General features: G+C 45.7%; 1 protein-coding gene across 1 annotated transcript; it reads left to right on the top strand.

The window, feature by feature from the left end:
* On the top strand, nt 1–27,967 carry HRH1 (histamine receptor H1). Its single transcript, XM_029917417.1, has 2 exons — nt 1–59; nt 25,054–27,967. The coding sequence occupies exons 1-2, from the start codon at nt 8–10 to the stop codon at nt 26,550–26,552; spliced, it is 1,551 nt and encodes a 516-aa protein (XP_029773277.1). The 5' UTR covers nt 1–7; the 3' UTR covers nt 26,553–27,967.

Raw genomic sequence — 27,967 nt, 5'->3', positions numbered from 1 at the left:
AGCTCTGATGGGGAGGCTAACTCTGATGCCCTGCCCATTGTCAATCTGCTGCTGCCCAGGTAGACTGTGGACACAACTTTTGGGGGTAGGGGTGTGTCTTGCTTGCCTCTGGATCCTACCCCAAAGTCAACACAGGGTGGATAGAATCAAGTCCAGCTCTTCATGGGTAAAGTCCTTAGCATTAGATGACTTGGGTTTGAAGTCCCTCCTCTGTCCCTTACCAGCCCTGGGGCTTTGTCTTTGGCTTTACATATCTTAAATGGGGTGCGTCATCTCTACTTTGCAACCCTGCTTTGGGGACAAAACCAAATCACGTATGCGCCTGGTACATAGTAATCACTGAATAAGCATACTATTTTTGGTGTAGTCGTTTAGTCCCCCAAAGACCCCTGGATCCAATGAGGGGAGTGCCATGGAGTTAGATATGGTTCCGTAGGCTTTCAGAGTATAATAACATCATTCATATACATATTCACTCTCTCAGCAAATATTGATGCAATGCCTGTTAGGTGCGAAGCATCAAAATCCAGCGATGAACAAGATAAAAGGTCAGCTCCCAAAGAGCTTACCTGCTGGGGGGGTTGAGATAGAAGATAAAGTAGCAAGCAAATAAATCTAGTCCAGTAGTGCTGGATGCTATGAGGAAAAAAAGAAAGCAGGATAAGAGGAAAATAAAGCAAGCAAGCAAAGAGATAAGAAATAACAAAAGAGAAGGCTTGGGGAGAATTCCTTAGACCGCGTGGACAAGGAAGGTGGTATCCAACCAGAGATAAAAATGAACTTGAATGCACCATGAGAAACTTTTAATTAGCAAATTTGGTGCCTAAAGCAAGCAGCTAACAGAGCTCTGAGACCAGCGTTGTAAATGCTGAGGGCGGGGGTGCCAGCCAGGCGCTGGAGCTGGTGGTTCCCGCCTCCAGTGATGATCATAATAATAGATGTTGCCCATTGAGCTCTTTTTTTCCAACTGCTAGGGGAGTACACATTGACGACAAGTCAATTCAGCACAGTTGGGAAACGAAACAGTGTTTCATAATCTGGATGAGACCTTGTTTTACCTTTCACACCAGAGCTGGCCTTCCTGGGTCCGTGCCCAGAGAGCAAACCCTGGGCAGTTTTGGAAGCTCAAGTCAGGATAATAAATGCAGAGTGCTGGGGTGAGCGTCAGCAAGGACTGGGATTTCAGGATTCTTCTCTGCTGGGATTTGCCAAGGAGAGCTCCCACCCCTGGCAGGAGCCAAATCATGCTTCCTGAGAAAGGATCTGGGGCCACTTCCTGTGAACTTGGATGCATGCAGCTCTTGGCGTGGGTCCGATGGTTTGGGGCAGTGTTTCCGATCAGAATGATCCGGAACTCCTTATTAAAAATGCAGCTTCTGGGCCTCATGCCAGACCTCCTGGGTCCATTTCCCTGGAATCTGCCTTTTAACGGGCCCCTCAGTGATTCCTGTGGCCTCCAAAGTTGAGGAGAGGTTTGTCAGGAGCGGGGATGCCCTTCAGGAGGACATTTGCAACCAGTACTGTCCTTGGACCACCAGAGTGTGCACCTGCTGCCTTCAGACGGCACTTTCCCGTCAGGCTTGGGGGCAGGGGCCTGGCCACACCCCCAGGGCTATATTTTTGCCTCAGAGAGAATAAAGGCCGGAATTTCAGGAGCTGGTTTCTGTCATGCCGTGAGGCAGTCTGTGTGAGAAGCCTCTGCCGTACTTGTAATGAGAAGGAAAAAGAAAAAGCTTTGTGTATATATTCCGGAGGCAAATGTGTGACTTTCGAATGGATTGTTTTCCAGCCTGGACACAACTTCATTTCTCTCTGGTGAATCATTATAGGAGTTGCCTTTTTCTCTCTGCTTCTTTCAAGCAAAGGACACATTTCATGGAGGGGCTGAGACCACCCCAGGGACAGGTCCAGGAAGTTGACACTTTGCCGAGTCCAGTTAGAGGACCAGCTGAGGCCATCACAGGACCCCAACCAGTCCTGTGCTGTGGGGGCCACAGAATCTCCTGACAACCAAAGGGGGAGGGTCATGCCATCCCTGTTAGCTCAGGGTTGTTTTCAGACTGTCTAGCTGCCATCGCGCTGTTTTTAACGAGAACGTGTCCCCAAGTACCTTTGGGCATTCATTCAAGTAACAGTCAGACTGTTCTGGGAACCATCTTCCAGAAGCTTCTCATCTCAGTCAAAGTCAAATCCAAAGTACCTACCACGTCTCCAAGGGCCCTTGTGATCGAATCCCTGCCACTTCTCTGCCCACCTCTGTCAGTTAGCTCCAGCCATATTGATATCCTTGGTGTTTATCAAACGTGTCAAGGATGTGTCCACCCCAGGGCCTTTGCAAGGCAGTTCCTGCCTCCTGTGATGCTCTTTCTTCCATATCTTTGCATAACTCATTCCCTCGCTTCCTTTAGGCCTCTGCTCAAGTGCCACCACATCACCCTGACCATCCTTTATACAACAGCACACTGGCTGCAGCCATAATAACCTCCTTGTTTTCTCAGAGCATTTATCACTGCCTAATGTGGTATTTATTTACTTTTTGTTTATGAATTGGCTCTCCCCGCAAAAATGGATGGGAACTTCGTCTGACTTATTACTATTTTCCCAACGTCTAGTGTACGTCTAGTGTATTATAGACCCTTAATATTGATTGATTATTTGATTGAATGGATGCCTAGCTTTGTTCCTTGCTTACCGTGTGACCTTAAGCTTCTTAGCAGTTTCTAAGTCTATAAAATGGACATGGTTCTAGAGGCTTACATGTTAAATGAGACATGGCATGTAAGTCCTCTGCATGGTGACCATCACTGGTGATGACCGACCGTAGACTTTGATTACTTAGACCAACAAATTAAGATAGAATGTACTAAAGAGAAAAGGAAAGAAGTGTGCAAAAGGCTGTTAATCTGAGAGATGAGAGAGGTTGTGACCGGGTCAGGTGGTAGGAATCCGGAAGGCATCTCAGTAGGGATAGCTCTCGAGCTGGGCCTCTGGGTTGGGCAGGATCTCCCCAGGTCAGGAGGTTGGTACATTTTATAGAATGCTAGTGCAAGAAAAAGGAACCACATGAGTCAAGAGGTGGGAGGCAGAGAGTTCAAGGACTGGTCAGACTTGCTTTTTTGTGTGTTTAAAAAAAACAACACTTTTATTAAAGTAAGAAGGGAAGAGGTATTGGGTACAATCAGATAAAAATTCAGGTTCTGCCTCCTGTCAGCCCTGTGACCTGTGACTGCTACTTAACGTTTCTAAGCCTTGGTTTCCTTATCTGGAAAAGAAATTTTAATTGTACTTAGCTGCTCGCATTGCGCTGGCCATTTAATAAGACAATGCATATAATCCCCTGGCACCACACCTGGATTCCAGAAAGAGCTATCAATGTGAGTTGGCTGTCCTGGGAAGAAGCAGCCCTGGGTGTAAGGAGCCCCGAGTGCCATCTTCACCTCTACCCCTGACTTGCTGTGTGATCTTGGCAAGGTCGCTTCTCTGAGGTCCGATCCCTCCTGACTCTCCTGAAAGTCCTGTCCTCTGTAGGAACTGTCACTGAGGTTGGTAGGCTGCTGGCTGGGCCCTGTGATCCGCTGGGCTGCACCTGCTCATGCTTGTTTCCTCCAATAGGAGCAGAGCCTCTTGTGGCCCCAGGAAGCAGCAGGCAGCTGCACCCTGGGGTGTGGAGTCCCCAGTGCCTCCCATGCGTGCCCCTGGCAGATGAAAATGTGCTGGAGACACAAGACGGAGACAGTAAATTGCTTTCTGCCACCTTATGTAGGGAAAATAGTGCTGCTTTTTACCCTTCTAGACTTGGGCTGCCTCCCATAAGCCTTGTTTGCCTCTGCTGCCCTTCTCCCGCCTTTACCAGGCTGTGTGAGCTTAAAGAACAGATAAGTGAAGAGAGGTTACTGGGAAAGGGTTCCCTGCCTCTCAAAGAGTCCCTTTTCCTAGCCAGTGTCCTTCACAGTCCCGCCACCTGAGCAGCGGGAGAGAGACAGCCAACTCTTGAGTCCTTGACAGTGCTGAGGAGAGACCAAGTCAGATGGAGGAGTCACTGAGGTTGCTGTGCCCTGAAGTATCTGGACGTGAGATAGAAGTTTGTAAGAAAATGTCAAATACAATAATCCAGTCAATGCACTGGCATCTATGAGACACTCACATTCAATCTTCCAAAGTCCCAGGCAGATCCCCCTTCAACTGGAGAATCCTTTCATTTTAGACATCTCCCCACCTGAGAAAACTGTAAGGAGTTTTTCAACCTGTTCTCCTGTTTCAACCTGTTTCTCTCCCTTCCTTTCCTTTCCCTTCCCTTCCCTTCCCTTCCCCCTTCCTTCCTTCCTTTCTTTCTTTCTCGCTTATTGTGGAAAAATATACATAATATAAAACTTATATTTTCACCATTTTTACATGTATAGTATTCAGCAACATTAAGTGCATTCACATTATTTTGTGGCCATCACCACCATCCATCTCTAGAACCTTTTCCATCTAACAAAACTACACCTCCGTACCCATCAAACACTAACTTCCCCTTCCCCCTTCCCCCAGCCCTTGGCAACCATCATTCGACTCTCTGTGTCCGCAGATTTGCTCTAAGGACAGAATTGTGCAATACTGGTCTTTTGTGACTGGCCAGTTCACTTAGTACAGAGTCCTCTCGGCCCATCCATGTTGTCACGTGTGTCACGATTTCATTCCTTTTTGAGGCTGAATGATATTCCGTTATGTGCACAGACCACACTGTGTTTACTCATTCATCTGCTGGTGGATTGCTTCCACCCTTTGCGTGATGCCCCTGTGAACACGATCATATCAGTTTCCCCTTCACATTGTCCATTAATCCTTTATTCCAATTATTGTGTAGTTGTTCTGATGACAGCTAGCTAACGCCTCTCTTTCACACCTGCCTCCTGGGCTCAGGAACAGGGAGACAGCAAAGCAGCAGGAGGCCGGGGTCAGAGTGGGGGTGAGGGACAGCCAGGGTTGGGCCGGGACAAGGAACCAAAACATGCTGTATATTCACAGCTGTAACTTCCCTGGATTGGGAAGATTCTCCTGGCAACCATTTATGAAGACTATGATTATTTCCTAGTCTCTGTGATTGTTTTCATAAGAAGCTAAGTGGTTCCCATGCTATTATAAAACCCTAGAGTTGTGTGGAATTTTAACTGAAATACCAGAATCTAAGGCTATTTGCCTGTCATTCATCCATTTGTTCAACTTCCTCTGAGTTTACGGCTCTATTTAAATTGTTATAATCAGTGGAGCTTTTAGTGGATTCTGGCAAAGAGAAAGAGGGGGGAAACATCGGTGAAAAAAAGTAGAATTGAAGCAGAATCCCATTTAGGAAAAAGATGGCAGGCTGACAGGAAAGTACAGTGGTTCAGGTTGCTGACTGCTGACACACTGTGTGGCCAGGGCCAAACTACATACATGTCCAGGCAGAGCAAATGGTCCTCCTTAGCAGAGTGGTGTCGAGGCACTGGGAAGCATCCATTCTCTGTCCTGAGACAACTGTACCGCTCCCTTCCAGTCACCTCCCATTCCACCATTCAAGCCCCTTAGACATCCAATAATCATTGTCCAAATGTGTCAGAAAGCATTTTTCAATTTCAGAGCCACTTTCTCAAAATGCAGATGTTCCTTAAAAAGCAATCTGAATTTTATAGCCATAAGGACTTTTAGGGTTCATCTAGCTCTGTTATCAAACTGTACTTTGAGGAATTTCTGGGCATACTGGGACAAAGAGGGAGGGGAAGAGTCAAGCGGATGGGGCTCTGGGACCCCCACCCTTCCCCCTCCAATCAGAGCAATCTGCTTTTATCTAATAGAAACTTTTATATGAACCAGTAGCTGAACTACCAAGAAAAGTGGTGGAGAGTTTGGAAGCCTCTGATCTAGTGCAACCCCCTTGTGTGACAGCGGAGGTCCAGAGAAGTTGAGAGAAGAGTTCAAAGTCACACAGCAGATTCATTCAACAACTCTTTACCAAGCACCTACTATGAACCGGATGCACAGTAAACAGAGATAAGTGGACAAATCCATGCCATGAAGAATGGGATCTTCTCTTGAGGGTGGGTCCTCTGCAGATTTGCAGAGGATGGGGACTGGATGCATGAGGAGCTGTCAGCAGGGAAGGGACAGCCTTCCCCCCACGACAATGTGTGCCTCCCAGATTATCCTCCTACCCCACATGTGAGTGATGTCCTCTCTGTTGTACATGCAAAAAGGAACAGACATGTGTTCTCCTTGGTGTAGTGTTCCCCCGCCGTACCGTTCCATCCTTGCTGATGCCCGGCAATATGCGTACCTGCTGTGTGCTGAGCAGTGCTGGCATAGGAGGCTATAAAGCTGATGAGGACATGACTCCTTGCCAAGGAACCTCCTGCCTAGAGAAAAGCTCAAGACAAATGACTATGCTAGAGTCCGCGCTAAACGCCGGCCTTGGCATTAGGGAGGAAAGAGACACATCTATCGAGGGGAAGGGATATTGGAGTGGGGCCTGTCTTATCTTCCCAGAGTTTTAGTTCAAACTTGGATGTTGGCGTCTGGGAGCCCTTGCTTCAAAGCCCAGCCGGGCCACGCAGCCATGGAGTTTGGGCAAGGGACAGGAACAGAGTCTCCTACGAAAAAATGTGGGTGCTAATAACAGTTCCTTCCTGAGGGGGTTGTTGTGAGATTATGTGTGGGGAGCACTTAACCTTAATAGATGTAGCTCTTATTCCTAGGGTTTACAGACATGGCATTGGTGGGAGAGAAACACTCCAGACAAAGGCACTCACTAGACACGGCACCCCAAGGGCAAGGCAGGTGGCCTTGAACAGCACACTCCATGTGCAGGTGCTCAGAGCAGTGGAAAGAGAGGTGTGCTGGCAAATGACATGGGAAGGTGGGTCCAGTGGCAGCAGGCCCTTCCCATCCCAGACTGAGGACCTCGGCCCCCTAGAATCATTTACTAGCTTTGATAGCTTTCTTATGGGATCCTTAGAATTTTGTATATATAAGATCCTGTTATCTGCAAATAGAGAAGTTTTACTTCTTCCTTTCAGGTCTGGATGCCTTTATTTCATTCTCATGCCTAATTGCTGGGCTGCCTTTAGCTCCTTTTATTTTTGACTAGGTGAGAACCAGGCCTGGCGGGGTCAGAGAGGGGGACAGACTACCCTTTGGAGGGCTGGCCAGACCAGGGAGGGCACGTCTGCATCGCCACGCAAGTGCCAGGACAGATCTCTCAGCCTCCCTGTGACAAGTGCCACAGGCTAATGAGCAGAGGAGAGAACACAGGGAAATGGTTTTCTGCAGCACTCCTAGCTAGAATATATTTCGAGAATATTCAGCAACGATTTCTTGAGCAGCTCCCTGGTTCTTGGTGCTGACTCAGACTTGAATTTGGCACCTTACGGTCTAATGAAAAAGTCTGGGTCAGTAATTAAGGAATTACAAACCAGCTTGACAAGGGTTGTAACAGAGGTCTGAACAAAGTTCAGGAAAAACCTAGAGGAGGAAGCCAATGAGGCCTGTCTGATGGAACTTAGCCTTCAAGGAAGTGACATCAAAGCTGGTTGTAAAGAATTAATTGAGTGTATTTCAGGCGGAGAGGAAAGAAACAGGCAGCCCAGGCAGAGAGAACAGCATTTGCAAAGGTATGGAGGTGTACAAAAGCCAGGCCCGTGGAGGCAAAGTGGAGTATCAGGAGAGGAGGCCACATGGGAGGTTGGGTCCAGATGGAAAAGGCTCTTCTGTGAGGTCAAAGGTTTTCACCTGCACTGAGCCACACTGCCTGGCCCTCCCGCTCTGCTGCCAGAGTAGTATGCTTTCGAATGCTTATCTTTTGGGCTTCTGTGGTGTTGATTGGAGTAATGAGCAAAGAAGAGAAGGCACCAAGAAAGCCAAGTGGATTTATATTAGAAGTACAAGGTGCCCTTCAGCAGGTCAGAAAGCTTGGTGTGTGGATGATAGAAAAAATGCAAAGAGGAAACAAATGCAAGCTACGGTTTTTGAGGGGAGAAAGGGAGATTTGATGGCAAGCAGCTGACACAAGAAGTGGCATAGTAGGGTAATAGATGGGAGAAGAGGTGCTTTGGGAGTTTTGTTCTTTTTGGGGTTTTTTTGCTTTTGTTTTTGTTTCGCCTCTCTAAGAGTCTTTGGTAAATGTTTAAGTTATTTTCCGGTTGTTTTCTTCCTGGATGTTGGATTTGAATTTCTTCTGAATGTAGTACCATGGTTAGACCAGCCATAAGACAGCCCAGTTTCATTTGGGTTACCCTTGGATTATACATCGGGGTGAGGGGTTATCCTGTGTATCCTATTGTGGCCTGACAGCCTTGACAAGCCATTAGAGTTTCATTAGGAGGAAGGTGATTGGATGTGTGGTTTTTAGAAAGATTATCTGGCCTCTGCGTGCAGGATTGGCTGAGGGGACTGAGATCAGAATCAGGATGATGATTTAGGAAGCTGTTAAACAGCTGAACAGAGATACTATCCAAGTCTGAACCAGACCAGCAGACCATTATCTCTGCTTTTCAGCAATCTGTGGTGCAAATCTTAAAGCAGCTCTAAGTATGAGAGGCTGGCAGCTGGGGAAGGAAATTCTCTTTAACTGTGGGGTGGTTCAGATTTTAATACCCTGCCCTAGGGCCTTGGATTTTCTTTGTGTCCATACACACCGGAAGGAAGTTTGAGTAGCACAGGGTTCACCTGTGAGACTCACTTGTCACTTCTGCAGTGCTTGGAGACATCTAGACAGGACCATTTTCTCTTCGGTCTGCTGACTCATACATCCCCTCCAGGAACTTTCTCTCTGGGAATTTATAGAGTCTGTCCTTACATTTGCAGAAGGAAGCAGCCAGAGTAAGGTTTGCTGTCAGTCACTGGAGAGATGACTGCTATTGGTACTGGCCAATTAGCCAGTGGGACAGAAAGTTCTTGGATGAACAAGGACGCAGCCCTAGCCGTCTCAAAGGCACGTTGGAACAGGGGGAGAGGTGGGAATCTTACTCCCGTAAGCAGCTTGGCCTCGCACGACACCTGGTGCAGAATCACTGCTTAATTAATAGTTCCTGAATATATTAATGAATTAGCATAACATGGAGCTCTGAAAATGATCACGTTAGGTCAGGATTGTGATGTGTTAGAAAAGAATTCACTCATTCATTCATTCATTCATTCACCATTTAGTGAGCTCCTCCTGCCATTCGGCTTTGGGTTAGGCAATGGTTCACCTTCTTGGCTGCATCTAGAGTTTTCAAAAATCCTGGTACTCGGACCACATGCCAAACAAAATCAGAATCCTGTGTGAGGCTGGAAACCAGACATTAGTGGGTTTTGGTTTGTCAGAACTTCCTGTGGGATTCCAATGTGAAGCCACAGTTAAGAACCAATGGGCTCAGTACTGGAATAATAGGTGATATCATATTGCCCCCTGCCCTTATAAGGATCAAAGTCTAAATGAAGGATACCTGAATTTATTCATTCATTCTCCCACTCACTCACTCACCCTTCTATCCATTCATCCATCCATCCATTCATCCAACAACCCATGCATCCATTAGCATATAGGACATTAAATGCCTTAATAGAGATATGGAGGTAATACTGTGGGAATCCACAGGAAGAAATGCTTAGATGTGGTAAAGGATATAGGAAAGCTTCAAAGAGGAAGGAACTTTTAAGGTGACTTTTGTGTGGTAAATAGTTCAGGGGCACCTGGCTGGTTCAGTCAGAAGAGAGTGTGACTCCCGATCTCAGGGTCATGAGCATTGGGTGTAGAGATTACATAAACAAACAAACAAACTCTGAAAAGGGAAATTCATCATCTTCCTTCCTTCCTCCATTCTTTTCTTCTATCCTGTCTTCCTCCTTTCTCCTCTTTTCTTCCCATCTTCTTTATCAATCTTTCCATCCCTCTCTTTCCCCATCCTCCTCACCTGGTTGTTGTGGGCAGGCTCTGAAGTAGGCCCAGAAGGAGAGAATAGTGTACAAACATGAGGTCCCCACTCTGAAGACACATCCTCTTCCACAAGGAGGGAATAATGTATGCAGAGCTTGAAGGCTGAAAGAGCCCGGGGTGTCTGGGGACAGTGGTTTTATTAATATTGGAGAACCGTGGGTCAACCACGAAGGAAATACAACATCATGCCAGCAGCCTAAAGAATTAGGACTTTTCCTCAAAGGCATTTAGGAACATAACGATGGTGTGATGAGATTTAAAACAGTGCTCACATTTTAGGTGGTACCTGAAATGACTATAAATTGTACACAGTCATGGCGTTGATTAATGTTGACTCACGTTGGCTTTCGTTTCTTCTGATTCCCTGCAGGAGAGGCTCCATTTAGTGCTGGCAGATCTTTAATACCTATATTTTAAGTGCTCATCTTTTTTTTTAAATGAAGAGCCTTCCTCAGGATATCTGGCCAGGATTTAATCACATTGATTTGTTGCCATCCCACTTACTTTTATAGAAATCTTCTAGTAAATGGCCAAAAGAAGAAGAAGAAGGAGAAGAAGAAGACTGGCTTTTCATACGTGGTAGTAAAATAAACTTGAGCTTAAAAAAGTGGATCTGTTAAAAATATACATCAAGTAAATGATGGTACAAGGAAAAACGTAGAGATGCAGCAAAGATAATAATGGGAGTAGGTAAATCACTGAAGGAGAGATCCAATTCATCGGTTTTTCTTTTTATGGCTCATGCTTTTGGTGTCCAGTCTAAGAATTCTTCGCTTTTCCCAGGACCCTGAAGAGTTCCTCTCATAAATTTTTCTAAAAGCTTTATGGTTTCATGTTTCACATTTAAGTCTGTGAACCACTTTGAGTTTATTTTCTGATGAAGTATGAGGTTCTGAGTGAGGGCCCACTTTTTGCCTGTGGATACTTAACGGGCCCAATTCCATCTGTCGAAAACGCCCTTTCTCTAGTGAAATTGATTTTGCACCTGTGTCAAAAATCTCCTGGGCATATCTGTGCGCGTCTGCTTCTTGACGCTCCATTCTGTTCCATTGGTCTGTGTCCACCCCTCCACCAACGTATTGTCTTCCATTACTGTAGCTATATAATACGTCGTAAAATCAGGGAGCCTGATTGCTCTCATTTTATTCTTCTTTTAAAAAATAATTGAACTATTCCAGTCTTTCCCTATAAATTTTAGAACGGTCTCCCCTATATCTATAAGACATCTTGCTGAGATTTGGATAGGAATGCCATTAAATCCGTACATTGATTTGGGGGAGGGCTGACACATTTCCTCTGCTGAATCTTCTAATCCGTGAACACTGCGTATCTCCCCATTTATTTAAATCCTTTATTTCTTCCATCAGCATTCTGTAGTGTTCAGCATACACGTCTTACACAAGTTCTTCTGAGAGTATATTGATTTCCCTTCATTCCATAAGGATATTGTTGCTGACTCTGAGATTCTGAATTGACATCTGAAAATATTGTGTCACTTCCTTTGAAGCTCCATATTTTCTGATGAGAAATCTACTATCTTTCTCATGATGGTAAGTTGTTTTTCTCTAGCTGCTTTTAAGACTTTTTTTTAGTTTTCCAAAGTTTAAGTGTTATGTGTCCTGGTGTGGGTTTTGAGAGGGGGTTATCCTGTTTGAGGTTTACCCAGCTTATTGATTCTGTAGGTTTGTCTCTTCCCAAATGTAGGGGGTTTTCAGCCACTCTTTCTTCAGGTACCTCTTCACCCCCATCTTTTTTCTTGTCAACTTCTAGGACATTGCCAACATGAATGTTAGGTCTTTTGTTATATAGTCCCACAGATCTCTGGGACTCTGTTCTTTTTTTTTCCTTCTAGACTGTGTTCCTTCCGATGTTCAGATTGGGTAATTCTATCACCTTGTCTTTCAATTACTGATTCTTTCCTCTGTTCCCTCCATCCTGATGTTGAGCCCAACCATTGAGTTTTTATGTCAGTTACTGGATTTTTCAGTTCTAAAATTTCCATTTGGTCTTTCTTGTTCCTTCTGTTTCTTTGCCCAGATTTTCTATTTTTTCATTTGTTTCAAGCACTGTCCCATTTGCACATTGATGCATTTTTCTGATGGTTACCTTACCATGTTGGTCGGCTCGTTTTAGCATGCCTGTCATCTTGGCAGTGGTATCTATTGATTGCCTTAAAAATTCCATATGAGCTCTTCATATGAGAAGTTTTTCATATGAGAAGTGATTTTCAACTAAAATGTAGGCATTTTAGTGGTGGGGGGGACAGGCATTTGAGACTCTGGATCATTTTTAAGTCTTCGGTTTTACCTGGTTTTATGAGACACCTCTCTGGCAGGAGAAGCTGGGGCGCCACGGGAGGAGGGTGCACTGCCTCATTCCTTCCGGGTGGGGGTAGAAGTCCAGCTTCCCTGCTCACCTTCTGTGACACCTGAAGGGGGAGGGGTCTTCATTATTTATGGGGGGAGGGAGTTCTGGCTCCCTGCCAGGCCTCCAGGAATAACTCTGGCTGGGAGGGGTAGAGGTGCCTCCTTACTGTTCCCCAAGTGGTCTCTGCTGACTCTGGGGGTGTGGACAGGGCTTGTCCCCACCTGCTGAGGATGAAAGTCCCTCTGAGAGACTGTAGGACCACCACTCCAGCACAAAGTTCAGGTCACCTTGTGGCCTGCCAAGGGCAGAAATCTTGGCTCCATTTGGCCTCTGCTAGCCAGGACAGGAACATGGCTCTAGAATTTTCTGTGCCGTCTGCCTGCAAGTAGAGCAGTTTTTGTCTGGAAGTTTTCTATTTTGCTGGGCTCTTTCCTGGTCCTTGGCTAGTCACAGCAGGCCTTTGTTGGGGCTGTTTTGGTCTGTCCCCATTGGTATGGGGCTGCCAATCTTTTTAGCTCAAAGTCTCAGATATATAGGGCCAAGCAAGAGCCCAGGGAACTCATCACTGTGTCGTTCTCCAGGTCCTGGGATTCCTAGCTGGTTTGCTTTTGCCTCTCCACCTTTTAGAGTTGGCTTGTGTTTGTTTTAAATATAATGTTCAGGGTTTTTAATTGTACTTAGCAGAAACATAGGGAAAAGCCCTGTACTCAGTCTTCCCTGAAACGGATGTCTCAGTCTGTTTTAAGAGGTCTCCAGGTACCCACGGGTGAGAACCCCTGATATAGGTCATAAGCTTAATGAGGGCTGGGGCTGTGTCTATTCTTTACGTATAACTTCTGTGGCTGATGCCTCAATAAGGATTGTTTGGGCGGATGGATTGGTGGAAGGAAAGGAAGATGGATGGATGGAAGGATCGATGAATAAGTTAATGCATATGAGGATGGAACGAGCAGCCAGAATGATTCACTCTTATTACCCATGCCCTCATACGCACATGCCTCATCTAGAGACAAGCCTGGCTCCAGTGCCTATAGGGAGCATGGCCAGCAGGTGGCACCGAGGAGCCCCAGGTGTGTTCCTGGGATGGCACCAGGTCACTTGACTGAAGGAGACAGACATTAAAGAAACTCCCAATTACCAAGGAGCAGAGCACTCTCTTATAAACATTTCATCAGCCTCTCCTTTCTCTTCTGACAGCTCTTTTATTTACCTCAATATCATAATTCTTTTTTTTTTTTCTCTCAGGAAGAGAACAGACTGGATAACTTTGATCTTTGTAAGTGCTTTTCTCAAGGCTTAATCTCCAGGGATTTGGAACAAAATTAAAACAGTACTCATCATGTCCTGAGACGATGTGTGTGTGTGTGTGTGTGTGTGTGTGTGTGTGTGCTGGGGCTGCTGTTGTGCCCAGTGTCCTTGTCTAATGTTAGCACAGATGCTCATAGTTCTGGCCCATGAAATTTTTATTTAAAGTGTCTATTCACTTCACTCTTTCTTACTAGAGTGAAAGGGTGCACGAGCTAGGGCAGGAAGTCTGAAGCCCAGTCAAATATCCTAGAAGGTGGGTGTCACTTGGGCCTTTCAGGAACTTGTTCTTCAGTTATTCTTGGATCTTAGTTCAGGGCACCAAGCCCCATAAACTCCAGAAACCTCTGTTTCCACACCATTAAAATGGCAGCCAAAAAAAAAAAGTTCCTTTATCATAAAGTCCCCAGCAGTGTGAGGATTCAGTGTAGCAACATGGAGACCCTCCCAGCCCAATGCTGGTCTGTAGGAAGCCTTTGAAATCTTACTTTTCTTTTCATTCATAGCTTTTCAAGGCCAGAGGGTAAGAGAGAATGGAGCTGAACTTTTTATATTCCTTCTGTTTGCCATTTAGTGAAAATTATCCTTCAGCGTCCCATCCCTGGCCTCATTTCAAAATCCCAGCCTGTCCCACCAGGGGTAGGGCGTGGGAAGCAGAGACAGACAAGTCCAACCCCCCGAACACTTAAGCCAAACTATAAAATGAGAGATCACAGAGGCACAGGAGGAAAGGGGTGACGTCGCGAAGTCGTGCCCATCCTTTCACTTCTAAGGGTTAAGAGGTGACGTGTGCTGTCTCCTTGTGCCCCTTCCACAAGAAACCATGAGATGAATTTTATCTAAAACTCAGTTCCAGCTAAAGTTGTCTTCCTGTTAAGCAACTAGTTTGCTTTCATTCAAATGACACTAGAATCCTGGGATCGATCCTGTTTTCTTCTTTGTTCTGGCTCCTGGGAAGCTCAGGGTCAAAACCACGGCCCAACTCTGGTGGTCATTAGGTTTCGTCCTTATTTGCCTAACACTTCTTTATTCCCTTTAAAAAAAAAAATCCTAGTGCCTCACAGGTATCTTAGGGAGCAGTACTAGTGTACTAAGATAGGTTTTTAAAAGAGATCTAGAAACCTAGACAGCCTCTTGCTCAAACTACTGAATTTTTTTAATCAAGTTTTTTGAGGTATAATTTACATACCATGAAATTCACCCATTCTAAGTAAATCATACAATTCAATTATTGTTAGTAAATGTCCAGAGTTATATAATCATCGTCAGAATTCAATTTTAGGGCACGCCATGACTCTCAAAGATTCCTTCCTGTTTCCACCTCCAGTTTCAGGCAACCACTAATCTACTTGCTGTCTCTATGGATAGCTTATTGCGGATTTTTTATGGGAGTGGAATCATACAACATTCCATTGCATAGATGTACCGTCTTTGGATTATCCATTCACCAGTTGATAAACATCTGGGTTGTTTCCACTTTTTGCCTCTTGTTAATAATGCTAGAAACAGTCACATCCGAATCTGTGTGTGGGTCTCTTAAGCAGATATCTGGGTGTGGGATCACTGGTTATATTATGGTAACTATGTTTGTGTGAGAAACTACCAGACTTTTACACAGCGGCTGTGCCATTTTACATTCCCACCAGCGGTGTATGAGGATCCTCATTCCTCCACATTCTTATGCATTACTGTCGTCTTTTAAAAGCATAGTCATCCAGGGGTGCCTGGGTGGCTCAGTCGTTGAGCGTCCAACTTTAGCTCAGGTCATAATCTCACGGTTTGTGGGTTTGAGCCCCGCATCGTGCTCTGTGCTGACAGCTAGCTCAGAGCCTGGAGCCTGCTTCCGGTTCTGTGTCTCCCTCTCTCTCTGACCCTCCCCTGCTCGCACTGTCTCTCTCTGTTTCTCAAAAATAAATAAAAAACATTTAAAAAAAATTTTAAAGCACAGTCATCTAGTGGACATGAAGTGGTGTCTCATTGTGGTTTTGAATTGCATTTCCCTGATGACCAGGATGTGAAACATCTTTTCATGAGCTTCTGAGTCACTCCTATACCTTCTTTGGTGAACTGTCAGTTCAGGTCCTTTGCCATTTTTAAATTGGTTTATTTGTCTTACTACTATTGACTTGGAAGGATTCTTTAAATATTCTGGATACATCAGCATACAGTCTATCAGATATATGATATACAAATATTTTTCCCATTCTATAGCTTTTTCCTTTCTTAGTGGTGCCTTTTGAAACCTAAGAGTTTTAAATTTTGATGAAGTCTAACTTAGCAATTCTTCTCTGCATGGGTTGTTTCTGGTGTTGTGTCTAAATTCTTCGGCTAACTCAAAGTCTCAAAGCTTTCCTCCCATGATTTCTTTTGATAATTTTAAGAGGGTTAGCTGTTACAGTTAGGACTGTCGTTTATGTTGAGTTAATTTTTTGTGTGTTGTGTGAGGGAACAGTCTGGATTCACTGTTGCGCACGGGGAGATTAGTTATTCCAGCAGTGGGGTCACTTCCTTTGTCCCCTGCCTTCTCTCCCTTCTCTGCTTCAGCATGCCTGCAGATGAACAACACCGCCCCTCAGTGTCAGCCATGGCCTCCACTGTCTTGTCACTTCAGGTGGTGAGACCAACAGACTCTCCTGGCTGCACAACCCCAGTCCCAGTTTTCTGGAGGAGAGAATGGGGCTTGGCCCCTCAGGGTCAGATGACATCCTCTAGTCCAATCACATGTCTAAGGGATCAGGCTTACCCGGTATAAATTTGCCTGCCAGCGCCCACTCCTCTGAGGACCTCAGAGAAGGAAGCTTGTGAGCTGGGCAGATACCCCAAAGGAGTCTGTCTGTTCCAGGGTCATTACCTTGTATTTGGCACTCTGGATTCCCTATGAACTAGTTTGACGTTTCCAGCTCGGTGCTCACAGGTCATGTCCTCAGAATTTGTTTTTGCTTGCCCTGCGTTCAAGTGCTCAAAAAACAAACAAAGCAATTGAATAATTGACATTTTATTTTTTTTTTTAAGTTTTTTATTTATTTTTGAGAGACAGTATGAGCAGGGGAGGGTCAGAGAGAGAGGGAGACACAGAATCTGAAGCAGGTTCCAGGCTCTGAGCTAGCTGTCAGCACAGAGCCCAACGCAGGGCTCGAACCCACAAACCATGAGATCATGACCTGAGCCGAAGCCAGATGCTTAACCAGCTGAGCCACCCAGGCGCCCCCACACGCCCCTATTCTTATGAACTTTCCCTCCCTGACTCTGTAAGACACTTGAATGTGTACCGAAAATTCTTCAGAGCTGGTCTCATCAACCTCTCACGTCTTACCCAGATACACACTCAACCCAGCACTGCCCTAGGTTTGAAGTCAGATGTGTTCCTGCAGCACTGGGTTCGTGACAGGACTTTGCTATTTGCAGTCTGCTTTCTGTACCATGTACCAATGGCATTGATAAGTCTAGGTGTTTCATGGAAATTATGCATTGGCCTGACTCAATGAGAATCTGCAGCCCTTGGGGTACTTCGTGCATGGCCCCTCTCTCATGGAATTAGAGCAAAGAAATTAATGTTCAGACTTCTTGACTAAAATAAGCAGCTAGCACAAAGGATTCCCAGCGGGTGGAGCAGTTGGGAATGGGGAGTGGTGGGCGAGGCAGTTTAGAATGCATCAAGAAAGAAATCCCAAACTCTCACTTTTCGCAAAAGAAAATAAAAGCTGTGTTAAGACTGTGGAAGACTTTTCTTTGAAAACAATTTTTCCAGTGGAATCCATCTATTTTGTTTTGTTTTGAAAACAAATGCAGTTTGTTCTTACTTTTTACCTATTATAAAACCAAGAGGCTCTCCTGGTTGATATCTGGGGAAATGCCAGGGATAATAAACATCACCTACCACCCGAAGGAAACCATTGTTAACATAATGTCAGAGAGACTCGCCCTCTCTAAACCTGATGATAGAACCATCCTGCATAAACAACATCTGTTATAAGTTTAATTTCATCATGAGCATTTTCCCGTAGGACTAATGGTACTCCATAAATGCGAGTATCCGTGACTGCATGATATTCTATTCTGTAGCTATCCCAGGAGATATTTCATTTCCAAATGTGAGATTTATTGACTCGTATTGGCTATCATAAATGACATTGTAGTCATCATCATTGTGCGTGAATCTGTACTCAGGTTTTGGATTACCATGAGAGAAGTTTCTCACAGTAACGCTCCCTGAAAGAAGTAGATAAGTTAAATGAAAGGTATCGATATTCATCAACTAGCATACGTCTTACCTCAGGTTTCTGTTGGTCTAGACATCCTCGTGAAAAATATGCCCAGGCCTCCTGTAGTTAGATCCTTCTTCCTGTGTCTCCTGGTGCTCTTCATCCGTGTGCTTTTCCAGAGCCCATCCCATAAATTCCTGGTGGATTCTGTTGTGTGCCAGCCTGGTGCCAGCACGAGAGAATGGCAGTGAATGAAAAGGCGTGACCCCTGCCACGAAGAAGGGGGCATGCCCTTGATGGTCACCAGTGCCTCGCATTAGAAATAGTGGACAATTTCCACTTTCTAGAAGTGTTCTGTTTAGTGAGGGACAATCAGCTACGAAAAGAATAGCACGCAGGTGATGTGAAGGGAAGTGTGACAAGCCTTGTGGGGACACAGAAAGGGGAGTAACTGAGAGCTGGTGTCAGAGGGGGAAACAACACAAGCAAAGGCACAGAGATGTAAAGAGGCGCCATTCCAACGAGTCCCTCCCAATTCCTCGAACCCAGTTCTGTACTTTTATTCTTTCTTTTCTTCATCCTTAAATTCTTCTTCCTTCCTCCTGGTGAACTTATCCTTCAAAGCCCAGCTCACACACCCCTCCTTCTCCTGGTGTTCTTCTTGGCATCCATACTCCACCTTGAGAGTGGCTGTCTCTCCTTCCTGTGTCCTGTCTCCTGTTTTGATCTTACCTCAATCATCATCTTTGTCCCAGTTACATGCTAGAGTTTTTAGTGTTCTAAAATAATTTAAAACTTTTTTTGATGCTGTTCATTTATCTTTTGACAAACTCCTTGTTAAATGACAAACTCCTTGAACTCAGGGGCAGTGTGTCAGTTAGGATTCAGTTTGGCTGTGTGTGTGTGTGATAGAAAACCTCTGCTAACTCAGAGGTGGAGAGCCCTGACTGGTTTGGCAGTCTGTAGTCATCAGAGACTCAGCTCTGTCCAGATCTTCAGTGTTCTGATTTTGTGACTCTTCCTCATGGCCCCAAGAAGGCTGCTTAAGCCCTGTTCATCCTATCAACATTCCAGCCAGCTGGAGAATGAAGGGCCAAAGAAAAGAATACATCCTCCCTTTAGGGCTGCCTTCTGTAAGTTGCAACCTACATTTCTGTGTCCATTTCACCAGAACTTAGTCACATGACCATACCTAGCTACAAAGGAGTCTGGAAAATGTAGTCTCTACTCCAAGTAGCTGTGTATTCAGCTAAAAAACAGAAGTCTATTCCTAAATAGAGGACAACTAATTATGGAAGACTATTAGCAGTTTTTGCCATAGTGAAAAACGAGGTATAAGATGATTCCTCTGAATCAGACTGGGCCAGCTCTAGGATCACTGTGTTACCCACAAATGGAAGAAAACATAACAGCTGCTATTAGGTGAGTGTGTCCTATACGTCAGGCACTGTACTAGGTGCTTCCTCCCTATTTTAGAGGTGAGGAAAACTGAGACTTGCTGGAGTGAAATACCTTGCCCAACTAATTAGAGCAGAACAGGATTAGAGCAGAGATTGGCTGATTTACAAAGCTTGGGTTCTTAACCGCTGCCCAATTCTTCCATCCAAGTGAGCTCCAAGCCTTCTCTGGATCAGCACTGCTGAAATGGGAAGGAAGATGGAAGGTGAGACCACTGGGAGCCTCATTTAATGTGTAGCATCCCTCCAAACCCACCAATTTCTCTTTGCTTTCCCCTCCTGATGATTAGCAGAGATCCCTACCTGTTGGTCTCTTTTATCTAAAACCAACATCTGCAAGTTCTACTTAGGTAAATAATTGCCACTAAGAAAGGGGCATTTCTAATTTGAAGTCAGGTCCAGGCCACCTCTTCTTGCATACCTCCCATGATGGGGAGCTTACTATCTATCAAGGCAATTCATTGCATTGTTAGATAACATTTGTTTTCTAGAAAGTCCTTTCTTACCTTCAGCAGAGAACTGTATTTGGTAGTTCAAACCAAATTTATTCTTCAGTTGGACTAGTAGTTCTCAACTAAGGATCATTTTGCCTCCCAGTGGGTATCTGGCAATGTCTAGAGATATTTTTGGTTGTCATGACTGGGAATGGGTGAGAGGGCACTACTGGCCTCTAGCGAGTAGGGGCCAGGGATGCAGCTGAACATTCAACAAAGCACAGGACAGCCCTTCACAACATAGAATTATTCAGCTCAAAATGTCACTAGGACAAAGGTTGAGAAACAGACTAAGGTTTGAGTCTTGACATCGCCTGTCTCTTCCTAGCTGTGTGACCCTGAGTTGGTTGCTTCACCCCTCTGAACTGAGCTGTTTCCTTTTGTCCACCTTAGCAACCATCACGAGACCTCCCTATGTGCTTGTGGCAGACATTTAGTAACTGATACCTGAAAAGCCCAGAGCTTGGCTCCTTACTGGTATAGCCGCGCTAATCCGCATTCCCAGGATGTGGAAGGAATTTTGACCACCTTTGTTTATTTGCTGGCACATGGGCCTGATTAGATTAGACCGTAATCACTCTGGAAAAAGTCCCACTGCAGCTAATGGTTTTGGAATGGAGCCATTCCCTTAATTCAAAATTGATGGCTTGCCTGTGCACACGAGCCTCTTAGGGAAAGGGGTTCTCTGCTCGTCACCCGGTCCTCATCACCTGGGGGTTAGCAGAGCTTTTCCACCCCAGTATCTCGACGACCCTCCCCACAGCTCAGAGAGGTAATGATGTTTCCCCTACTTTACAGGTAAGGCAATTGGAGACGTGGCTGTTTATCCAAGCTCCACACAGCCCGTCAAGTGGCAGAGCCCGGGTGAGAACTTTCTCCTTCCATCACCTGCCTCTAGAGACAGTGCTATTAGGAGGCTGCAGGTGCCCACCTTTCTTCCCCAATTGCCCTGCCCGCAGCGCCTCCTCCAGCTTCCATTCCGTCTCCCTAGGGCGCACCCTCTCACATGCACCATCTCTGTAGGCTTGGCCTTGATCCCAGAGAGGAGCACCTCAGAACCCAATGGGGCCTGGGCAGCCTGAACAGAACATGGATGGCCACCTGTGTAGCATTAGATGCCGTGAGGACCCATGTCCCCACATGCTTCCCACACTCAGCCTGATATCCCTTTGGCGTTTATAGACAGAAAACCATTCAATGACCTGTCTTTAAAAATGCAGATCTCCGAGGGAGGGGAAAGCACCTTCCATTAGTTACCTCACTGAGTAGGGCACTTTCCGGAATTGGGTAAGAGGAATGGAGACCAGGAATGGCGTACGGACCTGTGACCCGGGCAGCCACCCAGGCCCTGTGCTCAGGAGGGCCCCCATCCCAGTTTCACACTCTGCTGTTGCCATCTTGAAATCCTTAATAATTGTTTAATGTGTAATTTTGCACTGGGCCCCGCAAGTCACAGAGCCAGTCCTGAGTGAGACAGGAGGTCAGCGTTGATGTGGCTGCTCCTTCTACCCTCTGGGTGCTCACCCCATGGGACCCACCTTTCAGGGCTCCCTCAGGCTTCCTCCTCTTTCCCTGACCCCCCACCCCCATGCCACATGCCTCTGGGGAGGCGCACATCTGCAGCAGGCTGGCGCTCCATCTGCCTTTCCAGCAATCCTGCTCAATTCTGTGGTTTCACAGGACAAAGTGGATTTTCTTGCTTCTGAAGCAGATCACAGACCTGAAAGGAACTTTTCACCAGTCAGTATCTGTTGAATGCTTCATAGCACCCTGCCCCTCATTTGCTTACTCATCCCTTTAACAAATATGCATTTATTTTTGGCTTTAATGTGTAAGCCAAATAATACATCCAAGCTACAAAGGAGAACATGTGATAAAGAATTACACTTACAGAGATAGGAGGATAAATATGTATATGTGATATTTTCCCCAACATTTTCCTATGGAAAATATTGATATAATAGGAAAGTTGGAAGCCCTGTACAGTGAACACCTACATATCTACCATCTAGGTTATAAATTAACATTTTACTCTTTTTGCTTTATTTGATGTCTGTTACTTAGTCCTTCTAACCAACTATTCATTCCGCTTATTTTTCTGATTCATTTCAAAGTAAACTACAGACCTCAGTAGATTTCACCCCTAAATACTTAATATGTGTCGTAACCGAAGCCAGGTCCCGGCGCTCGTCCCCGGCGTTTGATGGTACCAGTTTCATCCGCCCCGACCCACCGACCGGCAGGGCGAAGAATCCTCGCGGGTTCTTTTCCTGAGGGAGGGAGAGAAAAAGGGGGCAGGAGAGGGAGCCGCAGATAGTAAAGACAGAACTCACGGTTTCCAATCAGGCAAAAGAGAGAGCTTTATTCAGAAAACTGTTTCTTATAAAGGTTTCAGGGCAGGAAAACAAGGCAGCTGACCTAGGTCAGTTGCTAGGAAACAGGGTTAAGGGATTAAGGCTGGAGTAAAAGGGGAACCAGACTAAAGTGTTTTAGCACAGCGCCTGAGGGGCCGATGCCACCCTGCCTGCAGGCGGTTGATCTTTGGTCTTTTGGCTGCTCTGACTGGGAGTGGCGCTCCCCTGCCTATTTTGCAACTCCCCTCAGGGAGTGACAAATCCGGCTAGCAAATGGCCAAGCAGCTGAGATCTTTGCCACTCCCCACAAATATGCAACACTAATTTCTTTTGGGGGTGCCTGGGTGGCTCAGTCAGTTACGTGGCCGGACTTTTGGTTTTGGCTTAGGTCATGATCCCTAAGTGTGTGGGGGTGGGATCTAGCCCCACATTAGGCCCCATGCTGAACATGGAGCCTTCTTGGGATTCTCTCTCCCTCTTCCTCTACTCTTCCCCTGCTTTCTCTTTCTTTCTCTCTCTCTCTCTCAAAAAAAAAAACCCACTTTCCTTTTTTAGTCAGAAAGTAAAAAAAGTAATGATTTTTATATAAAAACAAATCATTTTCTGTCAAATACAATTATTGAATGACAAATAGTGTATACAGAGTGAAAAGACATTCTTGGTTCCCCTCTGTGTGCAATGAGGCAAAGAGAGAAATACGAGAGAGCTTTCCTTAAGGTAACAAGGAGAAAAGAGAAACAAGACACCCTGTAACAGAGGGGGTTGGAGCTACTTTGAGGCTGCCACGCTGTGGGAACTGCTTCCTGCTTCCTCCCAACCAAAGTCAAACCTGAAAATCTGAGATGAACTTCCTTAGCCTCTTTCCTCCTTCCTGAGGTGGCTGTGGGCTACTCAAGGGGGTGTGAACTTGGTCAGGGCTGAGGGTGAAGCTGCAAGGTCCTGGGTCTGGGATGTACAAGCGGAGAAGGATACAGGCTGAAGCTGTATGTTTGGGAGTTACAGTCGTCACAGAGCTGGTGGCTGGGGGGACAGGCTTGAGTGGTGAAGGCTCTCAGGCTGACAGCGGACAGTGACAGGAGCAGAGAGCAGGACTGGGGCACAGTAGGAGAGGGTGGCGCTGCTCAGAGGAGGCACATTCAGAGAGGGTGGAGGGTTGCTTTGACGGGCGGTTCAGAGCTGGAGGAGAATATAGAAAAATACCCAAAGCAGAAGCCTCTAAACAGGATACTTCAGCCATCACCTGTGCCACCTTTCACATTTGACCCGTGAGAAAATGCAGGCTGAGAGACCACTCTGAATATTAGTGGCAGAGCTGGGGCAAAATCAGTGCTTTTCCAATGAAGCAACTCAAGTGTTCCTTCCACAAGAATCAAATGCCTTAGGGTCTTGCTTTTTATTTTTAAAAAAAGTCATACAAACTTAGCTTTCTTCTCAAGAATTTATCTGGCCTTGTCTATTTTTCTCTTTTATAATTTATTGGCAAGTTGGTTTCCATGTAACACCCAGTGCTCATCCCAACAAGTGCCCTCCTCCATGCCCATCACCCCCTTTCCTCTCTCCCCCTCCCCCATCTGCCCTCAGTTTGTTCTCAGTATTCAAAAGTCTCTCATGATTTGCCTCCCTCCTTCTCCCCAACTATTTTCCCCCTTCCCCTCCCCCATGGTCCGCTAAGTTTTTCCTGTTCCACTTATGAGTGAAAACATATGATATCTGTCCTTCTCTGCCTGACTTATTTCACTTAGCATGACACCCTTGAGTTCCATCCACATTGCTATGAATGTATCTGCCTTTGTCTTAATGTTTGTTTGGTTTTGCCAAATTATTGAGAGATATTTACACTCTGTTAGAGTTTCTAAGTTTTCTTCAAAATTATACTACTTTTTGATGAATATCAAAATCTCACAACCTCTTCCAGAAGATTTAATACATACTTCTACCTCCCACCCCAACCAAGGATCACCAATAACAGGATACAATGTGTTTTCAGTATAGCCTCACTAGTAAAGAAAGTTTTGTTACATATTACTTTGCATAGTTTATACAATGAATTTTTTTTTCAAATACAAAAACAAAATAAGTAAAAAAAGATAAAGTAGGCTTTCTCAAACTACATAACTCCCTTCCCACTTGAGAACCATTAGTCTAAAGAGATGTGCTAGATTTATTTCATGCTTTGTGTACCCTTGTAACCTTCCCTGTATCAGTTAGAGATGCTTTGAGCTGCAAGTAAAAACTCCAAGAACAGTGACTTAAGCAAAGAAGACATTTCAGTATTTCCCATTAATAGCCAATATGGAGGAAGAAGATTCCAAGGTTAGTTCAGCAGCTCAGTGATAATAGGACTCAGGGTTGGCATCACCATGGTTTCCTTGGTGTTTCCTTCATGGCCCCAAGGTGACTGCCATAGCCCCAAACATCACCTCCTGTCAAGAAGGGGGCAAGGAGAAGCAACACTTTCCTTTGTTGTGATCATTTGTCAGAGAGAAAGAAATTTCCAGAGACTTCCCCATCCACTTCCTTGGCCACGGTTGTGTCTTGTGGCCATTCCTAGACCAGCCACTGGCAAAGAGGAACTAGAGTGCTGTATCCAGCTCAGACCCGTCATAATGCAGCCCACCTTCCCAGAACACATACCACATGGGACTCACACAAACCTTGCCTTGCTTTTGCCCAACTCCCTCACTAAATGTAAACCCTGTGGGAGCAGAGAGTTTTGTTTTATTCATTGCTATATTCCCAAACCCAGAACGATGCCAGAGTTCACTAAATAGTCATTGAATGAGTGAGGAAATGAATGACTAAGGAAGAAGGGGATTTGGACTGTAGGCGGTATCTGCTGCCACCAACATCATACAACCCCATTTAGATCCTCTTGATGGTACCAAGTGACTCTACTGATCTCTGAGGCTCTGACCTTAATCTTTGTGTCTTTCTTCCTAGGGTGGGAGCCACAGCTGGAGGCTGCTCTCATGCCAATGACCCTTCCCAATTCTTCCTGTATCGTAGAAGACAAGATGTGCGAGGGGAACAAGACCACCATAGCCAACCCCCAACTGATGCCCCTGGTGGTGTTCCTGAGTGCCATCTCCTTGGTCACAGTGGGACTCAACCTGCTGGTCCTGTATGCTGTGCGGAGTGAGCGGAAGCTCCACACGGTGGGGAACCTGTACATCGTCAGCCTCTCTGTGGCAGACCTGATCGTGGGGGCTGTTGTCATGCCCATGAACATTCTCTACCTCCTCATGACCAGGTGGTCCCTGGGCCACCCTCTTTGCCTCTTTTGGCTTTCCATGGACTACGTGGCCAGCACAGCATCAATTTTCAGTGTCTTCATCTTGTGCATTGATCGCTATCGCTCTGTTCAGCAGCCCCTCAGATACCTGAGGTATCGTACCAAGACCCGAGCATCAGCCACCATCTTGGGGGCCTGGTTTCTCTCCTTCCTGTGGGTTATCCCAATTCTGGGATGGCATCACTTTATGTCATCGGCCTCGGGACACCGGGAAGACAAGTGCGAGACAGACTTCTATGATGTCACTTGGTTCAAGATCATGACCGCCATCATCAACTTCTACCTGCCCACCTTGCTCATGCTCTGGTTCTATGCCAAGATCTACAAGGCTGTACGGCAACACTGTCAGCACCGAGAGCTCATCAATGGATCCCTCCCTTCCTTCTCTGAAATTAAGCTGAAGCCAGAGAACCCCAAGGTGGGGGCCAAGAAACCAGGGAAGGAGTCTCCCTGCGAGGTTCTGAAAAGGAAGACAAAAGACGCCAGTGGTAAGCCTGTCATGAAGCCACCATCCCAAGACTCAGAGGAAATGAAATGCCCTGGTGTCTTCTGCCGAGAAGAGGACAGAGAAATGGACAGACTCCACTGCTTTCCAACTAACATTGTGCAGATGCAGACTGAGGCAGAGGGGAGTGACGGGAGTTATGTAGCTATCACCCAGAGCCACGGCCAGCTGGACATGGAGGAAGAGAGCCTGAGCATGCATGTGGCCAATGAGGTATCAGAGGATCAGATCCTAGGTGACAGCCAGTCCTTTTCCCGGACAGACTCAGACACGCCCCCAGAGTCAGCATCAGGGAAAAGCAAACCTAGAAGCGGGTCTGCCACAGGACTGGATTACATCAAGTACACTTGGAAGAGGCTCCGCTCACATTCAAGACAGTATGTGTCTGGGTTGCACATGAACCGAGAGCGGAAGGCCGCCAAACAATTGGGTTTTATTATGGCAGCCTTCATTCTTTGCTGGATCCCTTACTTCATCTTCTTCATGGTCATTGCCTTCTGCAAGAGCTGTTGCAATGAGCATGTGCATATGTTCACCATCTGGCTCGGCTATATCAACTCCACGCTCAACCCTCTCATTTACCCCTTGTGCAATGAAAACTTCAAGAAGACATTCAAGAAGATTCTCCACATTCGCTCCTAAGGGGAGGCTACAAGTGGATGCAACCAAAATGACACTTAGGATGTCCCTGAAGAAAATGGAGGACAAGACCTGTGCGTTGCCAGGCACCTGGACTTTCCGGAGTCAAAAGAATAGTCTTAAGGACTAGGTAGCTTGGAAGGTTCTTAGGCACCATTGGCAGAATAGCAGATGGTGGTGGACAGCAGAGAGATTGTACTCTGAGTAGAGAGCAAGAGAATCATATCTGGATGAGTTCTCCTGCTCCTCAGGAAATGTGGGGGTCTCAGATTCTGTCATTCAAGGTTTCTGACTTGAATTAATTGGAAACTGAAGGGACACGCAGGTAGAGTCGTACTGGAGAATTAGAACTCTCAGTTCCTGGAATGGAGTCATATGACTGTGCAGAGACTTCACACATGCAGATAGATGCTGTCCCCTTCCAGGGATCATCTTGATAGGTATGACAGCTATCCCATCATGACTGTCACTTCTCAGAACACCTCTCGTCTGAGCCTCTCCTACAGCTTTCTCCAGAACCAGTGTCTGAACCACCTTGGAAATTCTGCCTTATTATTTCTCATGCATGCACATCTTAGAGCTGATAGGAAATGTTGCAGCTTATACATTTCATTGTTTTCAACCCTAAATTTCTTTTGGTTATTAATAAAATAATGATAAAAGGCTGCCCTCAAAATAAAGAGAAAAGGGGGTATTTTTAATGGTTGCACAATGAAAGCATAAAAAAAGGAATCGGGAAGAGAAACTGTATCTCTTGAGGGCTGGGCCAGGTTTATCTCCTGTAAGCCCCATTGCACGCTGCAGCAGGGGGACAGTGCTACTGCAAGAGCACATTGTGGTGTAGCAAGGTGGCATAAAGGACCTAACATCGCACAGCTGGTTATGTGAGAGAGCTAGAATGAGAACCCAGTGGCATTCTGGCTCGTTGTAACATGTTTTCTCCAAAAGACAAAAATTTGTCCTGTTAAGTATGTGCACGCGTACACACACACACACACACACACACACACTCACACACACACGCTATGCCTGAGAGTGGTGGCAATTCTCAAAAGGATATTTTGAGAGAAGGAAAAGCTGACATAGAATATTCCTGAGGTCACAGGAAGTGATACATTGAAGGGACAGTGCGTTCTTATTTATGAGTTCTGCTGTATTTGTTGAAAAAATGTCATCCTGTTCTTTTATACTCACACCTCTTCAGTAAAAACTAGCATATGGGAACATACAGTTTTCCTTGGTGTTTATGTTGCAGTCTGGTTGTGATTTATAGTATAAAACTTAATGCTAAACTGTAATGGATGTAGCAAAATGGAGTGCGTGTGCAAGCCGGTATTTTGTGTTCTGTGTTCCTGTTTGCATGATCTGTTAAAAATGACAGATTTTTACCTATCTAAAATATGATATTTGAAACTACA

This window comes from Suricata suricatta, chromosome 12 (assembly GCF_006229205.1).
Source record: "Suricata suricatta isolate VVHF042 chromosome 12, meerkat_22Aug2017_6uvM2_HiC, whole genome shotgun sequence".
In the NCBI taxonomy this organism is placed as follows: Eukaryota; Metazoa; Chordata; class Mammalia; order Carnivora; family Herpestidae; genus Suricata; species Suricata suricatta.
This window is presented reverse-complemented; position numbering and strand designations above follow the sequence as displayed.

What these genes read in the sequence shown, in the direction of transcription:
- HRH1 (XM_029917417.1), top strand. Translation starts at nt 8, where the DNA reads ATGGGGAGGCTAACTCTGATGCCCTGCCCATTGTCAATCTGCTGCTGC. An exon ending in GTCAATCTGCTGCTGCCCAG is followed by an intron (nt 60 to 25,053) that starts GTAGACTGTGGA and finishes CTTTCTTCCTAG; the next exon opens with GGTGGGAGCCACAGCTGGAG.